The sequence below is a fragment of the Cherax quadricarinatus genome, chromosome 31, assembly GCF_038502225.1.
Source record: "Cherax quadricarinatus isolate ZL_2023a chromosome 31, ASM3850222v1, whole genome shotgun sequence".
NCBI lineage: Eukaryota > Metazoa > Arthropoda > Malacostraca > Decapoda > Parastacidae > Cherax > Cherax quadricarinatus.
In genome coordinates, this window is record NC_091322.1 from 6335548 (window position 1) to 6347894 (window position 12347).

Below are 12347 nucleotides of genomic sequence, written 5' to 3' on the forward strand. Positions count from 1 at the left end.
ATTATAAGTGGCACACAGTGCATCTGCTTCCTCTCTCAGGACCCATGGAGAGAAGCTATCTTGGTCCACCACCTTTGAGGTATCTAGTTCACCTAGCCATTTTTCAGTTGTGTACAGTATGTGTGCAACACTTGCTGGTGCATCCTACTCCCTCAGTTCACTGGAAGCCCCTCTGTTTCCACTCTGAATCTTGAGCCTAAGTTCTCACATACTTCCTGTCACTTACAGTGAGCTCCCCTCTTTTCTTCCTCAGCCCGATTACCTGGTCTTTTAATGTTTTTCTCCTGATGTGGTTGTATAATAACTTTGGGTCAGATTTTGCTTTTATGTTCTCATATTGCCTCTTGGCCTCTCTCCTTATCCATGCATATTTATTTCTGTCTCTTTGGCTCAACTCCGTTTTCCCGAGTCCTTTTCCTCCTCTTTATCCATGCTCTAGCACACTTGACTTTGGCCTCTACAACTTTGGGTAAATCATGGGTTCACTCTGGTTTTCCCACTGATTTTGTTGCCCCTTGGCACAAACTTATCTGCCTCCCTGCACTTTGCAGTCACCTGTTTCTCATTTACTGTCTTCCCCTCTGGCTCTTATCTACTGTACCTCATGCTGGAATTGCCTATGTGCATAGATCCCTTTTCTGAAATTTGGTTTCTCCTGCTGCCTCGTTCTTTGTTAACTCTGTATTCGAAACTCGGGACCATGTGATCGCTAGTGATGAGGGGCATTTCGTGTGATTTCCTGGTTGAAGGTGAATACAAGGTCCAGCCTTGCTGGTTCATCGTCTCTTCCTCTGATTGTGTCCGTAACGTGTTGGTACTTGAAGCTTTCTAGACTCTTCTGGTCCCCCATGTGGTTCCAGATTTTTCCAGTCTATCACCTTGTGGGGTGGAGTCCCTTATGACGAGTAGCTTTGTTCTGCTTGCGTGTGCTCTTCTGGCCACCTCAGCTAGTGTGGCCACCATTGTTCTGCTACTCAATGTATTTTTGTCTTATCTGCTGTTCAGTGGTACATCACTGCTATCTTTTATCACTTTTTGGACCCCTAGTTAGTGTCCCTACTTTAGTCATCCGCTTCGCCTCTAACTAATCCTCTCGTCTCAAAACTCCATTGGTTTTTGATGAGCAGTGCAACCTCTCCCTCTGTTCACCCTGTCTTTCCTCTGCATCTAATATCCAGACAAGATTGCATTCATCACCCCCATGAGCTGTCTGAGGATGCCTCAAGGATTTTTTCCTGCCCCTCTTCACTTATTTATTCCATCTGTGTTGGGAGCCGAGAGCAGTAATATATTATAATTTTAACTGTGTAAACATGTGGTCCGAGACACTAATAAATAATCTAATGTTATTGATCTCGTAAAATTTCTAATTTTTTTTTTTTTTACAGTTGGTGTGGTTTAAATCATGCTCAGTGTATTAGTCATGGTTATAATAAGTGCACTGAGCTACAAGAAGCTCAATGAAGAAACTGTTTCAATGTATATTATTATAATCAAAAAGAAGCGCTAAGCCACAAGGGCTATACAGTGTTTCAATGTATAAATAAAACAAATTAATCACCATTTTTTTAATTGCTAACCTTTACAAATATTATATACAAAGATTTCAACTTATTTCTTTTTATACATCTCAGCTTTTTTCCATGAATGTGTCCAGGTAATAATTGCATAAGCTGACAGAAATGCAAGAAGGATCTATATCAAGTACATTATGTAACTAAGCTCAGCACTGGGTAAAATATCATAAAAGGCTTTCATAACAGTATCTTTATCAATGTTTCTAATTAAGGTGTAATGGTTTTGTTACCAACCAGTTTTAAATACAGTACATGTGTAAACCAAAGATAACATAAAAAAAAAAAAAAAAAAAAAAAGGCCTAAAGCAGTTTCTTCATTAGTAATAGTGTAAGCAATGTACATGATACAAGAAGTCGGGTGAATCTACACGTAGGTTGAAAATGAGGCAACAAAACAGATGTTGAGTTGGTGGCATCTTCCCAGAGTGGCATAGTAGGCCTCTTGCAGTACTGGTTTAACTTGGTACTACCATACACCTGATGGCAATAACACTGCTACTCAGCAGTTACTCTACCATTAGAAGACACCAAGTTATACCAGAGGGCACTGCAGGAAGCCTACCAGCTCACCCTGGGTAGATGTAACCAATTCCACCTCTATCATTCTACTTGTTCACCAGATCTTGTTATACACACTGCTTGTTCTAGCTACTCTGAATTAGAGCTGAAAAAAAAAGCCACTCATGGGAAAATGATTTCTTAGTAAACGTCTTGATCAGTACATACCGTACAATGTTTCTATTAAAATAACTGGAAATGTTCAATAAGATAGAGAACCTTTAACATATTCAACTAGTGTTCACATGCACTCTTTGTTCAATTAAGCTTTTTACGCAGAGGCTTGTACCCACACAGAAATAAGAGGTAGGTTCTATATATATGTCTACCTATGTGATCCTTAACAGATCTGCTCCCCTTCAACAATAATGCCTTCATATTGGTGAAGGGCTCTTGACACATGATTTTAGTAACAGAACCAGTTGGAGGTTTAAACAGACTTACAACCTATGAAACATTTGATTTCACCAACATATTGAACAGTTCTCAATTGTAATTTTTTTTTTTTTTTTTTTTATGTGAAATAAAACTGTACACAGGTGTTCAATGTAACGTGTTGAATATATTCAGATGAACATTTATAAAAAGGAATAATTAAATACTTTATATTCAAATGAAAAAAAATCAACTGTGTTCAATGAATATATTCTACTAACATTTACTCTAAAATCTGGCTAATATTCAAAATGTGTACTCATGCTGACCATATATTAGTGTTCACTTGAACAAATTAATGTTCAATACTCTATAACATTTAACTGAACATTTTATAAATCTTATTATTAAACAGACTGTCAATTATGGCAGTAATTACATCCATGAACATGACATACAAGACAAAAAAAAAAAAAAATCTAAAACAAACTGAAGAACATATGGTTATCCGAGGTAATTTACATGTGTTACTATAAATGATAAGTTTACTTGTGTGCACCTGTACCTAAATACACTTACTTATTCCCTTGCAAAGATCTGACCCACACGCTGGCTGCCCACTAGACAAGAGGGGAAAGTTCCTACAGTCCAGCCTCGTGGCACTCCATATTTTTTTCCCCCCTGAAGTTGCTCCATCATAGGTGAATATCATGGAGTTATGAGCAAAAGTGTGCCACCATTCTGCAATAGTCTTGTATCGAAAATGTTATAGAATGTCACATCTTAATCAACAGCCTACTAAATATTTAAAATAAAAATGTTTTTATATGAATATTTTACACATTTTTGACTGAACATTTTTTTAATATTCAATGGAATATTAAATATAGTCATAATCATATGATCATTTTACAATATTCAATATTGGTTCAACTGAATATTTAACATTTACAATATATTCAACTGAATATTATATACATAATTAGCTGAACCTGATCAGTTTTGTTAATTTAAACATATTTTATGCTCAAACATTTTGCTCTTGTTCAACTAAACATTGTACCTTTATTCAATTGAACAGCTTGCCCATGTTCATTTGAATGTATTATGTAAATAGCATTTGAAAATGTTCACTTTTTCTTTGCACAGATTTTGATTCATTTTTAGAAGTTGGAAGACCATAATGTGATCTCGTACTGACAAAGTAAAATTATACTACACTTAAGAAATTGGGACATGCAAAATTCCCTATTCCAGTTTCAAGATTCAAATCAGCTACACAAACCCCATAGATGCTAGTAGTGATATATCCATACATTGGGTACCTGAACACTGAGGAATAAAATGCAGTAAAATCATTAATAATTTCACAGTTCCCTATTTATAAAGAAGTGTAAAATACCTCTAACATGAATCCCTCAGTATTCCCTGGAGAATGAGCTTAGATAAGTGAAATTCCATGCTAGACAAATGCCCAGTGAAGCAGACTTAAGTCCACTGCATAAAGCCTATCAAGCCAAATATTTTGTCTGTTTTATCCAAATTCTATTACTCAGAAGCACGTTATATCGATATTTAAATATACCTATCTAAAACGAAAACGAAGGCAGTAATTGAAACTGAAACCATGATTGCTGCAACTGACACACAATAATTTATGTTTAAGTCACTCTTCAGCACCCTTTCCTCACTAGATTTGTTATTACTATTATCACAAAATATGCTCAACCCTTAAAGAACAAAAAAACCACAATACTGTGACTGGAACAAACACAAATAACCCGCACACAGAAGAGAGAAGCTTACGACGACATTTCAATCCAACTTGGACCATTGACAATGTCACACATAATGTTAATATGAAGAAAGAATAATAGAGAACTGGAGTATACTATTGGGAATGGAAATAGAAATCCAGTACAGTATAGTACACTCAATATGATGAACCCACTTTTCAAATGAATCAATATTTTAAGTGTCTACGGGGCAAGTCTTTCATATACCCATCCATCTTCCCCTGGTTTCGTCAGACTTTCATCAATAACCTCGTCTGTCATGAGCTTCCTGAAGCAAATTCTGTCATGAACACGTGATGTTTGCCCTTGCCAGAATTCTATCACTTCTGGCACAACTCGAAAGCCGCCCCTGAAAAAAAAAAAAATGTTATCTATGTACCTAAAACCATACTGCAATTTACCCAATCTGAGAGTGAGACAGCTGCTGACTAAAGCAAACTAGTGCCATCTGAAGATAAAGATGTAAAAGTAGGAAATTTGGTAGAAAACTTACGGAATTACACTCTCGCAAAGTCAGTGGTCTTAGTGATATTTATGAATCGGCAATTTTCAGCCAATTCCATTGTTCCAGTCAACCAAACTCATAGCTACTTTGATAGTATTTCTTCTATTCTATCAAATGAGTACGAGAAACTGCCCATTTACCTATCCAATAAAGTGAACAGAAATCACTTCTGAAATTGGCAATTTCAAAAGAGAACCCAGAATAAACAATGTAGACATTCCTGGCACTAAAACAACATTTCCTCTGTTCATCAGACACATTCTCAGGCCTCTCCTATATTACACTTGCTTTCCAATTTGAATTTTTATTCACACAAAAAATAAAGATTTACTGTTATGCAGACTACTGCATTATTGTAAAAACTGTATAAACAATGTCAGCGCATTTGTGGATACACATTACACTGACTATCTGGATGTATATTAGATGAGTGACATAATTTGTGTACTCTGGAATATCAGCAAAAATTTTATATTTCCGCTACTTTGGGCTCAGTTTGAAGCTACTTTCAATCCTGAAACCAATCAAAATTCCCTCTATTTCTGTAATATATCTTCCAATCTATCAAGTAAGACCAAGAAACCGAGAATACAACAATAAAAACTGTAGAAAAATATACCTTGAATTTGCTGTTTTAAACCAAAAACATGGTCGCAGTTTTTTCGACATTATGGACTGCTTGCTGCAGGAATTTTTTATATGGTGCACACTGACCCATTCTCTCACAGCTAAGTCCAAATTTACTGCTAACAGCTTATCCGAGTGAGATGAGCTCGTGGTGTAGAACTACTGGACCGACCCAGACCGAGACCAGCCCTCAAAGGGTTAAACCCAACAAAAACAGAGCATGGTGATAGCACATTTTTTTTTTTTCATATTTTTATCTTTATTTTTCATATTTTTGGGAATAGTCTGCATTTACATTATGGGAGTATTGCTCTGGGCATATTTATTAATTAAAAAAAAGCTTGTCATTTCCAGAAATATATGATATTTTTACTGATGTTTGCAGGTGGTTGTGATGGTGGTGGCAGGTGATAATTGTGGAACTGCCTCTTGTGTTTGTACAGGTAATGCATAGGGTCACATCAAATTTCACCACATACATGTCTAGATCAACAAAGCTAAGTACTATAATGCAAGGAATGAAAAGCTTGATTATTTTTGAGTCTTTATGAATTATATAGCTTAAAAAAAAAAAAAAAAGAGACTAAGGAATTTCAAGATTGTAACCATATTTTTCCCATATATTCTTCAGTTCATTTTAGACACCATTTTCAGAAATATAACCACCGTCGTAATTAACCCATTGACTGTTTCAGTCGTATATATACGTCATACGAGCCACCGTGTTTGACGTATATACGTATACTCATAAATTCTAGCGGCTTCAAATCAAGCAGGAGAAAGCTGGTAGGCCCACATATGAGAGAATGGGTCTGTGTGGTCAGTGTGCACCATATAAAAATAATCCTGCAGCACACAGTGCATGAGAAAAAAAAAAGGACCGTTTTTTTTTAATTAAAATGCCGACTTTGTGGTCTATTTTCATATAGTGTTTATGGTTGTATTCTCGTTTTCTTGGTCTCATTTGATAGAATGGAAAACATATTATAGAAATAGAGGTGATTTTGATTGGTTTTACTATGAAAAGAACCTTAAAATGGAGCTCAAAGTGGGGGAAATGTTTGATTTTTGCCGATGTTCAAAAGTAAACAAATGATGCCATTTTCCAATAAATGTCCAAGTAGTCATTCTAATATGCAGTCATGAATGGGTTGACATTATTTATACAATTATTACAATATTGCAGTAGTCTCCATAACAGTAAATCTTCTATTTTTTGTTTGAATAAAAATTCAAAATAGAAAGCAAGAGTAATATCAGAGGGACCTGGAGACGTGACTGATGAACAAAGAAAATGTTATTTTAGAGCCAGGAATGTCTGCATTGTTCATTCTGGACCCTATTTTGAAATTGTCATATTTTTTAACTTTCGTGAAATTGGCCAAATTGCAAATTTCTGACCACATCATTGGGTAGTTGAAATCGGTAAATGGGCAGTGTCTTGTATTCAATTGATAGAAAAAATGGAGTTCTAAAGAAATAGCTATGAGTTTGGTTGACTGGAACAATGGAATCAGCTGAAAATAGGGCTCAAATTGGGCAAAATCGCCGATTCGTAAATATCGCCGAGGTTGCTAACTTCACGAGAGCATAATTCCATCAAATTTCGTTCTTTTGGTGTCATTACAATCGGGAAAATATTCTCTATCATTTCATAAGAAATTTTGTTTTTTTCAGAAATTTTGCGACACCAGGAGACACCTCAGGATTTGGGGTTGCAACAGTCAAGGGGTTAATAGTCAATTCTGTCTGTTTGTACTCACCTATATGTGGTTGCAGGGGTTGAATCACATGCGTGTGTGCACACATGCATGCGCTCACGTACTTTTATTTACACATACAGTGGACCAACACTGGCATCATCTAACGATAAAATCGCCTAACGATGTGTTTCTGCGTAAAAATATTGGTTCGACCAACTGTGAAAAACTCTGGTAAGGACATTCGTCCCGAACGCGTCCACCTTCCACCGTCCAGCCTGAGCGCCTCAGCTGCCCTGCCTTCAGGTAGTGTGCCATTGTTTACAAGCCAGGGCAGACGGTTTCACGCATACATGCGATATACATATTTTGCATTATTCCACTGTTTTTAGTGCTTGTAACTGTTAAGCCATCATGGGCCTAAAGAAAGCTTCTAGTGCCAACCCTGTGGTAAAAAGGGTGAGAAATGTTATCGAAATACTATCGTACCACGGTCATCCATTGCTGCACCACTGTCAGCTGCTTCTATACCACTGTCAGCTGCTGCTGTACCATGGTCAGCTGCTGCTGTTGCTGCACCACCGTCAGCTGCTCCTGTACCACCATCAGCTGCTGCTGTTGCTGCACCACCGTCAGCTGCTGCTGCACCACCGCTAGCTGTACTACTCAAAGATGTGGAGAGAGTGTTGTTGGTGTGGCTTAACAAGAAACAATTACCAAGAAATAATTAACCCCAGAGGGTTAGCCACCCAGGATAACCCAAGAAAGTCAGTGCATCATTGAGGACTGTCTAACTTATTTCCATTGGGGTCCTTAATCTTGTCCCCCAGGATGTGACTCACACCAGTTGACTAACACCCAGGTGAACAGGAAAAAATGCCTGGACCTAGCACTCATATTGGTGAATTTAAGCCCAGCAAAGGTTGGTTTGAGATTTAAAAATCGTAGTGGTATACACTGTGATAAGGCATGGCGAGGCTGAAAAACTCCAACCCCAACAAGTGTTCAATTGTGACGAAACAGGCCTGTTCTGGAAGAAAATGCCAAACAGGACCTACATTACTCAGAAGGAAAAGGCACTCCCAGGACACAAGCCTATGAAAGACAGGCTAACTCTCATGTTTTGTTGTAATGCTAGTGGGGATTGCAAAGTGAAGCCTCTACTCATGTATCACTCTGAAAATCCCAGAGTGTTCAAGAAAAACAGTGTCTCATCATTCATCAATACTCTTCAATAAAGGTAAGTGTCATTTTAGCATTTATTTATGTAGTTATTGTGCATGTCTCATTGTTTTCTTTGTAGAGAAATGTATATTTCATGAAAAAAAAAATTATTTTTTTTTAAAACTTTTATGACTCAAGAAATCGTAATGACACAATTGCAAACAAACCATACCCCCGGCCGGGATTGAACCCGCGGTCATAGAGTCTCAAAACTCCAGGCCGTCGCGTTAGCCACTAGACCAGCTAGCCACAATAAGATTCATCCAACTAGGTATATTTCTACACCATAGGAAGGTTAGCACAGGCACCACTGTGACCTAGTTGGATGAATCTTATTGTGGCTAGCTGGTCTAGTGGCTAACGCGACGGCCTGGAGTTTTGAGACTCTATGACCGCGGGTTCAATCCCGGCCAGGGGTATGGTTTAAAACTTTTGGCTGTCTGGAACGGATTAATTGGATTTCCATTATTTCTTATGGGGAAAATTAATTCAGCTAATGATAAATTCAGCTAACGACAAGCTCTATGGAACGGATTAATATCGTTGGTCGAGGGTCCACTGTATCTGGCTGCAGAGACAGTCTCAGATCATGGCCAAACAAACTTTTAATAAATTTTTTATATAAAGAGAAGGGGGACAAACAAGACTGTGAAAATTATAGGGGAATAAGTTTATTGAGTATACCAGGTAAAGTGTACAGTAGGGTTATTATTGAAAGAATTAGAGGTAAGACAGACTGCAGATGAGCAAGGAGGCTTCAGAGCAGGTAGGGGATGTGTAGCATATATGTGAACAATATTTAGATAAAGGTAGGAAAGTTTTCATTGCATTTATGGATTCAGAAAAGGCATATAATAGTGGATAGGGGAGCAATGTGGCAGATGCTGCAAGTGAATGGAACAGGTAGTAAGATACTAAATGCTGTAAAGAGTTATGAAGATAGTGAGGCTCAGTTTATGTGTGCAGGAGAGAGAGAGACTACTACCTGGTAAAAGTAGGTCTTAGACAGGTAATGTCACCATGGTTGGATTAAATTATGGGGAATCATATACAAAATGGGAGCTGACACAGTTACTTTGTGCTGATGATGTGCTTATGGGAGATTCTAAAGAAAAGCTGCAAAGGATAGTAGACGAGTTTGGGAGTGTGTGAAAGTTGAAAGTGAACATAGATAAGAGTAAGGTGATGAGGGTATCAAATGATTTAGATAAAGGAAAATTGGAAATCACATTGGAGAGAGGGAGTACGGAAGAAGCAAATGCTTTCAGATATTTGGGAGTTGACTTGTCAGTGGAAGGGTTTATGAAGGATGAGGTTAATCATATTGATGCATTGAGGTATCCGTGGAGACAAAAAACGTTATCCACGGAGGCAAAGAAGGGAATGTATGAAAGTATAGTGGTACCAACACTCTTATATGGGTGTAAAGCTTGGGTTGTAAATGCTGCAGTGAGGAGGCGGCTGGAGGCAGTCAGAAGGCTGATGAAGGGTTGTTGAGGTGCTTTGGTCATTTAGAGAGAATGGATCAAAGTAGAATGACTTGGAGAGCATATAAATCTGTAGGGGAAGGAAGGAGGGGTAGGGGCTGTCCTCGAAAAGGTTGGAGGGAGGGGGTAAAGGAGGTTTAGTGGGCGAGGGACTTGGACTTCCAGCAAGCATGAGTTTTTTTTTTTTTTTTTCAACAAGTCGGCTGTCTCCCACCAAGTGCAGGGTGACCCAAAAAAGAAAGAAAATCCCCAAAAAGAAAATACTCTCATCATCATTCAACACTTTCACCACACTCGCACATTATCACTGTTTTTGCAGAGGTGCTCAGAATACAACAGTCTAGAAGCATACACATATAAAGATACACAACATATCCCTCCAAACTGCCAATATCCCAAGCCCCTCCTTTAAAGTGCAGGCATTGTACTTCCCATTTCCAGGACTCAAGTCCGACTATATGAAAATAACCGGTTTCCCTGAATCCCTTCACTAAATATTACCCTGCTCACACTCTAACAGATCGTCAGGTCCCAAGTACCATTCGTCTCCATTCACTCCTATCCAACACGCTCACGCACGCTTGCTGGAAGTCCAAGCCCCTTGCCCACAAAACCTCCTTTACCCCCTCTCTCCAATCCTTTCAAGGACGACCCCTACCCCGCCTTCCTTCCCCTATAGATTTATATGCTTTCCATGTCATTCTACTTTGATCCATTCTCTCTAAATGACCAAACCACCTCAACAACCCCTCTTCTGCCCTCTGACTAATACTTTTATTAACTCCACACCTTTTCCTAATTTCCACACTCCGAATTTTCTGCATAATATTTACACCACACATAGCCCTTAAACAGGACATCTCCACTGCCTCCAACCGTCTCCTCGCTGCTGCATTTACCACCCAAGCTTCACACCCATATAAGAGTGTTGGTACTACTATACTTTCATACATTCCCTTCTTTGCCTCCATAGATAACGTTTTTTGACTCCACATATACCTCAACGCACCACTCACCTTTTTTCCCTCATCAATTCTATGATTAACCTCATCCTTCATAAATCCATCCGCCGACACGTCAACTCCCAAGTACGTATCTGAAAACATTCACTTCTTCCATACTCCTCCTCCCCAATTTGATATCCAGTTTTTCTTTATCTAAATCATTTGACACCCTCATCACCTTACTCTTTTCTATGTTCACTTTCAACTTTCTACCTTTACACACATTCCCAAACTCATCCACTAACCTTTGCAATTTTTCTTTAGAATCTCCCATAAGCACAGTATCATCAGCAAAAAGTAACTGTGTCAATTCCCATTTTGAATTTGATTCCCCAAAATTTAATCCCACCCCTCTCCCGAACACCCTAGCATTTACTTCCTTTACAACCCCACCTATAAATATATTAAACAACCATGGTGACATTACACATCCCTGTCTAAGACCTACTTTTACCGGGAAGTAGTCTCCCTCTCTTCTACACACCCTAACCTGAGCCTCACTATCCTCATAAAAACTCTTTACAGCATTTAATAACTTACCACCTATTCCAAATACAGTGGACCCCCGCATAACGATGGCATCACATAGCGATTTTTCAGCATACCGATTACTTTTATCGCAAAATTTTTGCCGCGCATACCGATTAAAAACCCGCTTACCGATTTTCGTCCGAGACGCGTCCAATGTGCCCTCAGCCAGCCTCACATGTGCCGGCCGTCCCATTGTTTACCAGCCAGCCTCCGCGGTAACATCCAAGCATACACTCGGAATATTTCGTATTATTACAGTGTTTTCGGTGCTGTTTCTGGAAAATAAGTGACCATGGGCCCCAAGAAAGCTTCTAGTGCCAACCCTGTGGTAAAAAGGGTGAGAATTAGTATGGAAATTAAGAAAGATTTTGAAGGGTTTGGGGCTAACCCTGAGAAGCCTATGCCAGTTGTGGAATCCATTGTGCCTACTTCAAAGATTAAGGAAATGTGTGCACAGTGGGTTGAACTGCAAACCTTTATAGATGAAAATCACCCTGACACAGCTGTTGCAAGCCGTGCTGGTGACTATTTCAATGACAATGTTGTGGCCCATTTTAGACAAATCGTAAAGGAACGGGAGGTACAGAGCTCTATGGACAGATTTGTTGTGCGACAGAGGTCCAGTGACTCTCAAGCTGGTCCTAGTGGCATTAAAAGAAGAAGGGAAGTAACCCCGGAAAAGGACTTGCTACCTCAAGTCGTAATGGAAGGGGATTCCCCTTCTAAACAGTAAGAAGATAATGCTCTCCCCTCCTCCCATCCCATCAATCATCACCAGATCTTCAATAAAAGTAAGTGTCATTTAATTGTGCATGCCTTTTTCAGTTTGTGTGTATTAAAATTAACATTTCATGTGGTAAAAAAAAATTTTTTTCATACTTTTGGGCGTCTTGCACGGATTAATTTGATTTCCATTATTTCTTATGGGGAAAATTCATTCGCATAACGATTATTTCGCATAAC

The 12347-nt window shown here is 38.6% G+C and overlaps 1 protein-coding gene across 1 annotated transcript in view; it reads right to left on the reverse strand.

The window, feature by feature from the left end:
• Positions 1 to 1553: 1553 nt before the first annotated feature.
• LOC128697817 (pyridoxine/pyridoxamine 5'-phosphate oxidase-like) overlaps positions 1554 to 12347 on the reverse strand; it is a 48850-nt gene continuing 38056 nt past the window's right edge. The window contains exon 7 of the mRNA XM_070090163.1: positions 1554 to 4655. Coding sequence (XP_069946264.1) covers positions 4490 to 4655 — 166 coding nt within the window. The 3' untranslated portion in view covers positions 1554 to 4489. The remainder of the gene's footprint in view (positions 4656 to 12347) is intronic.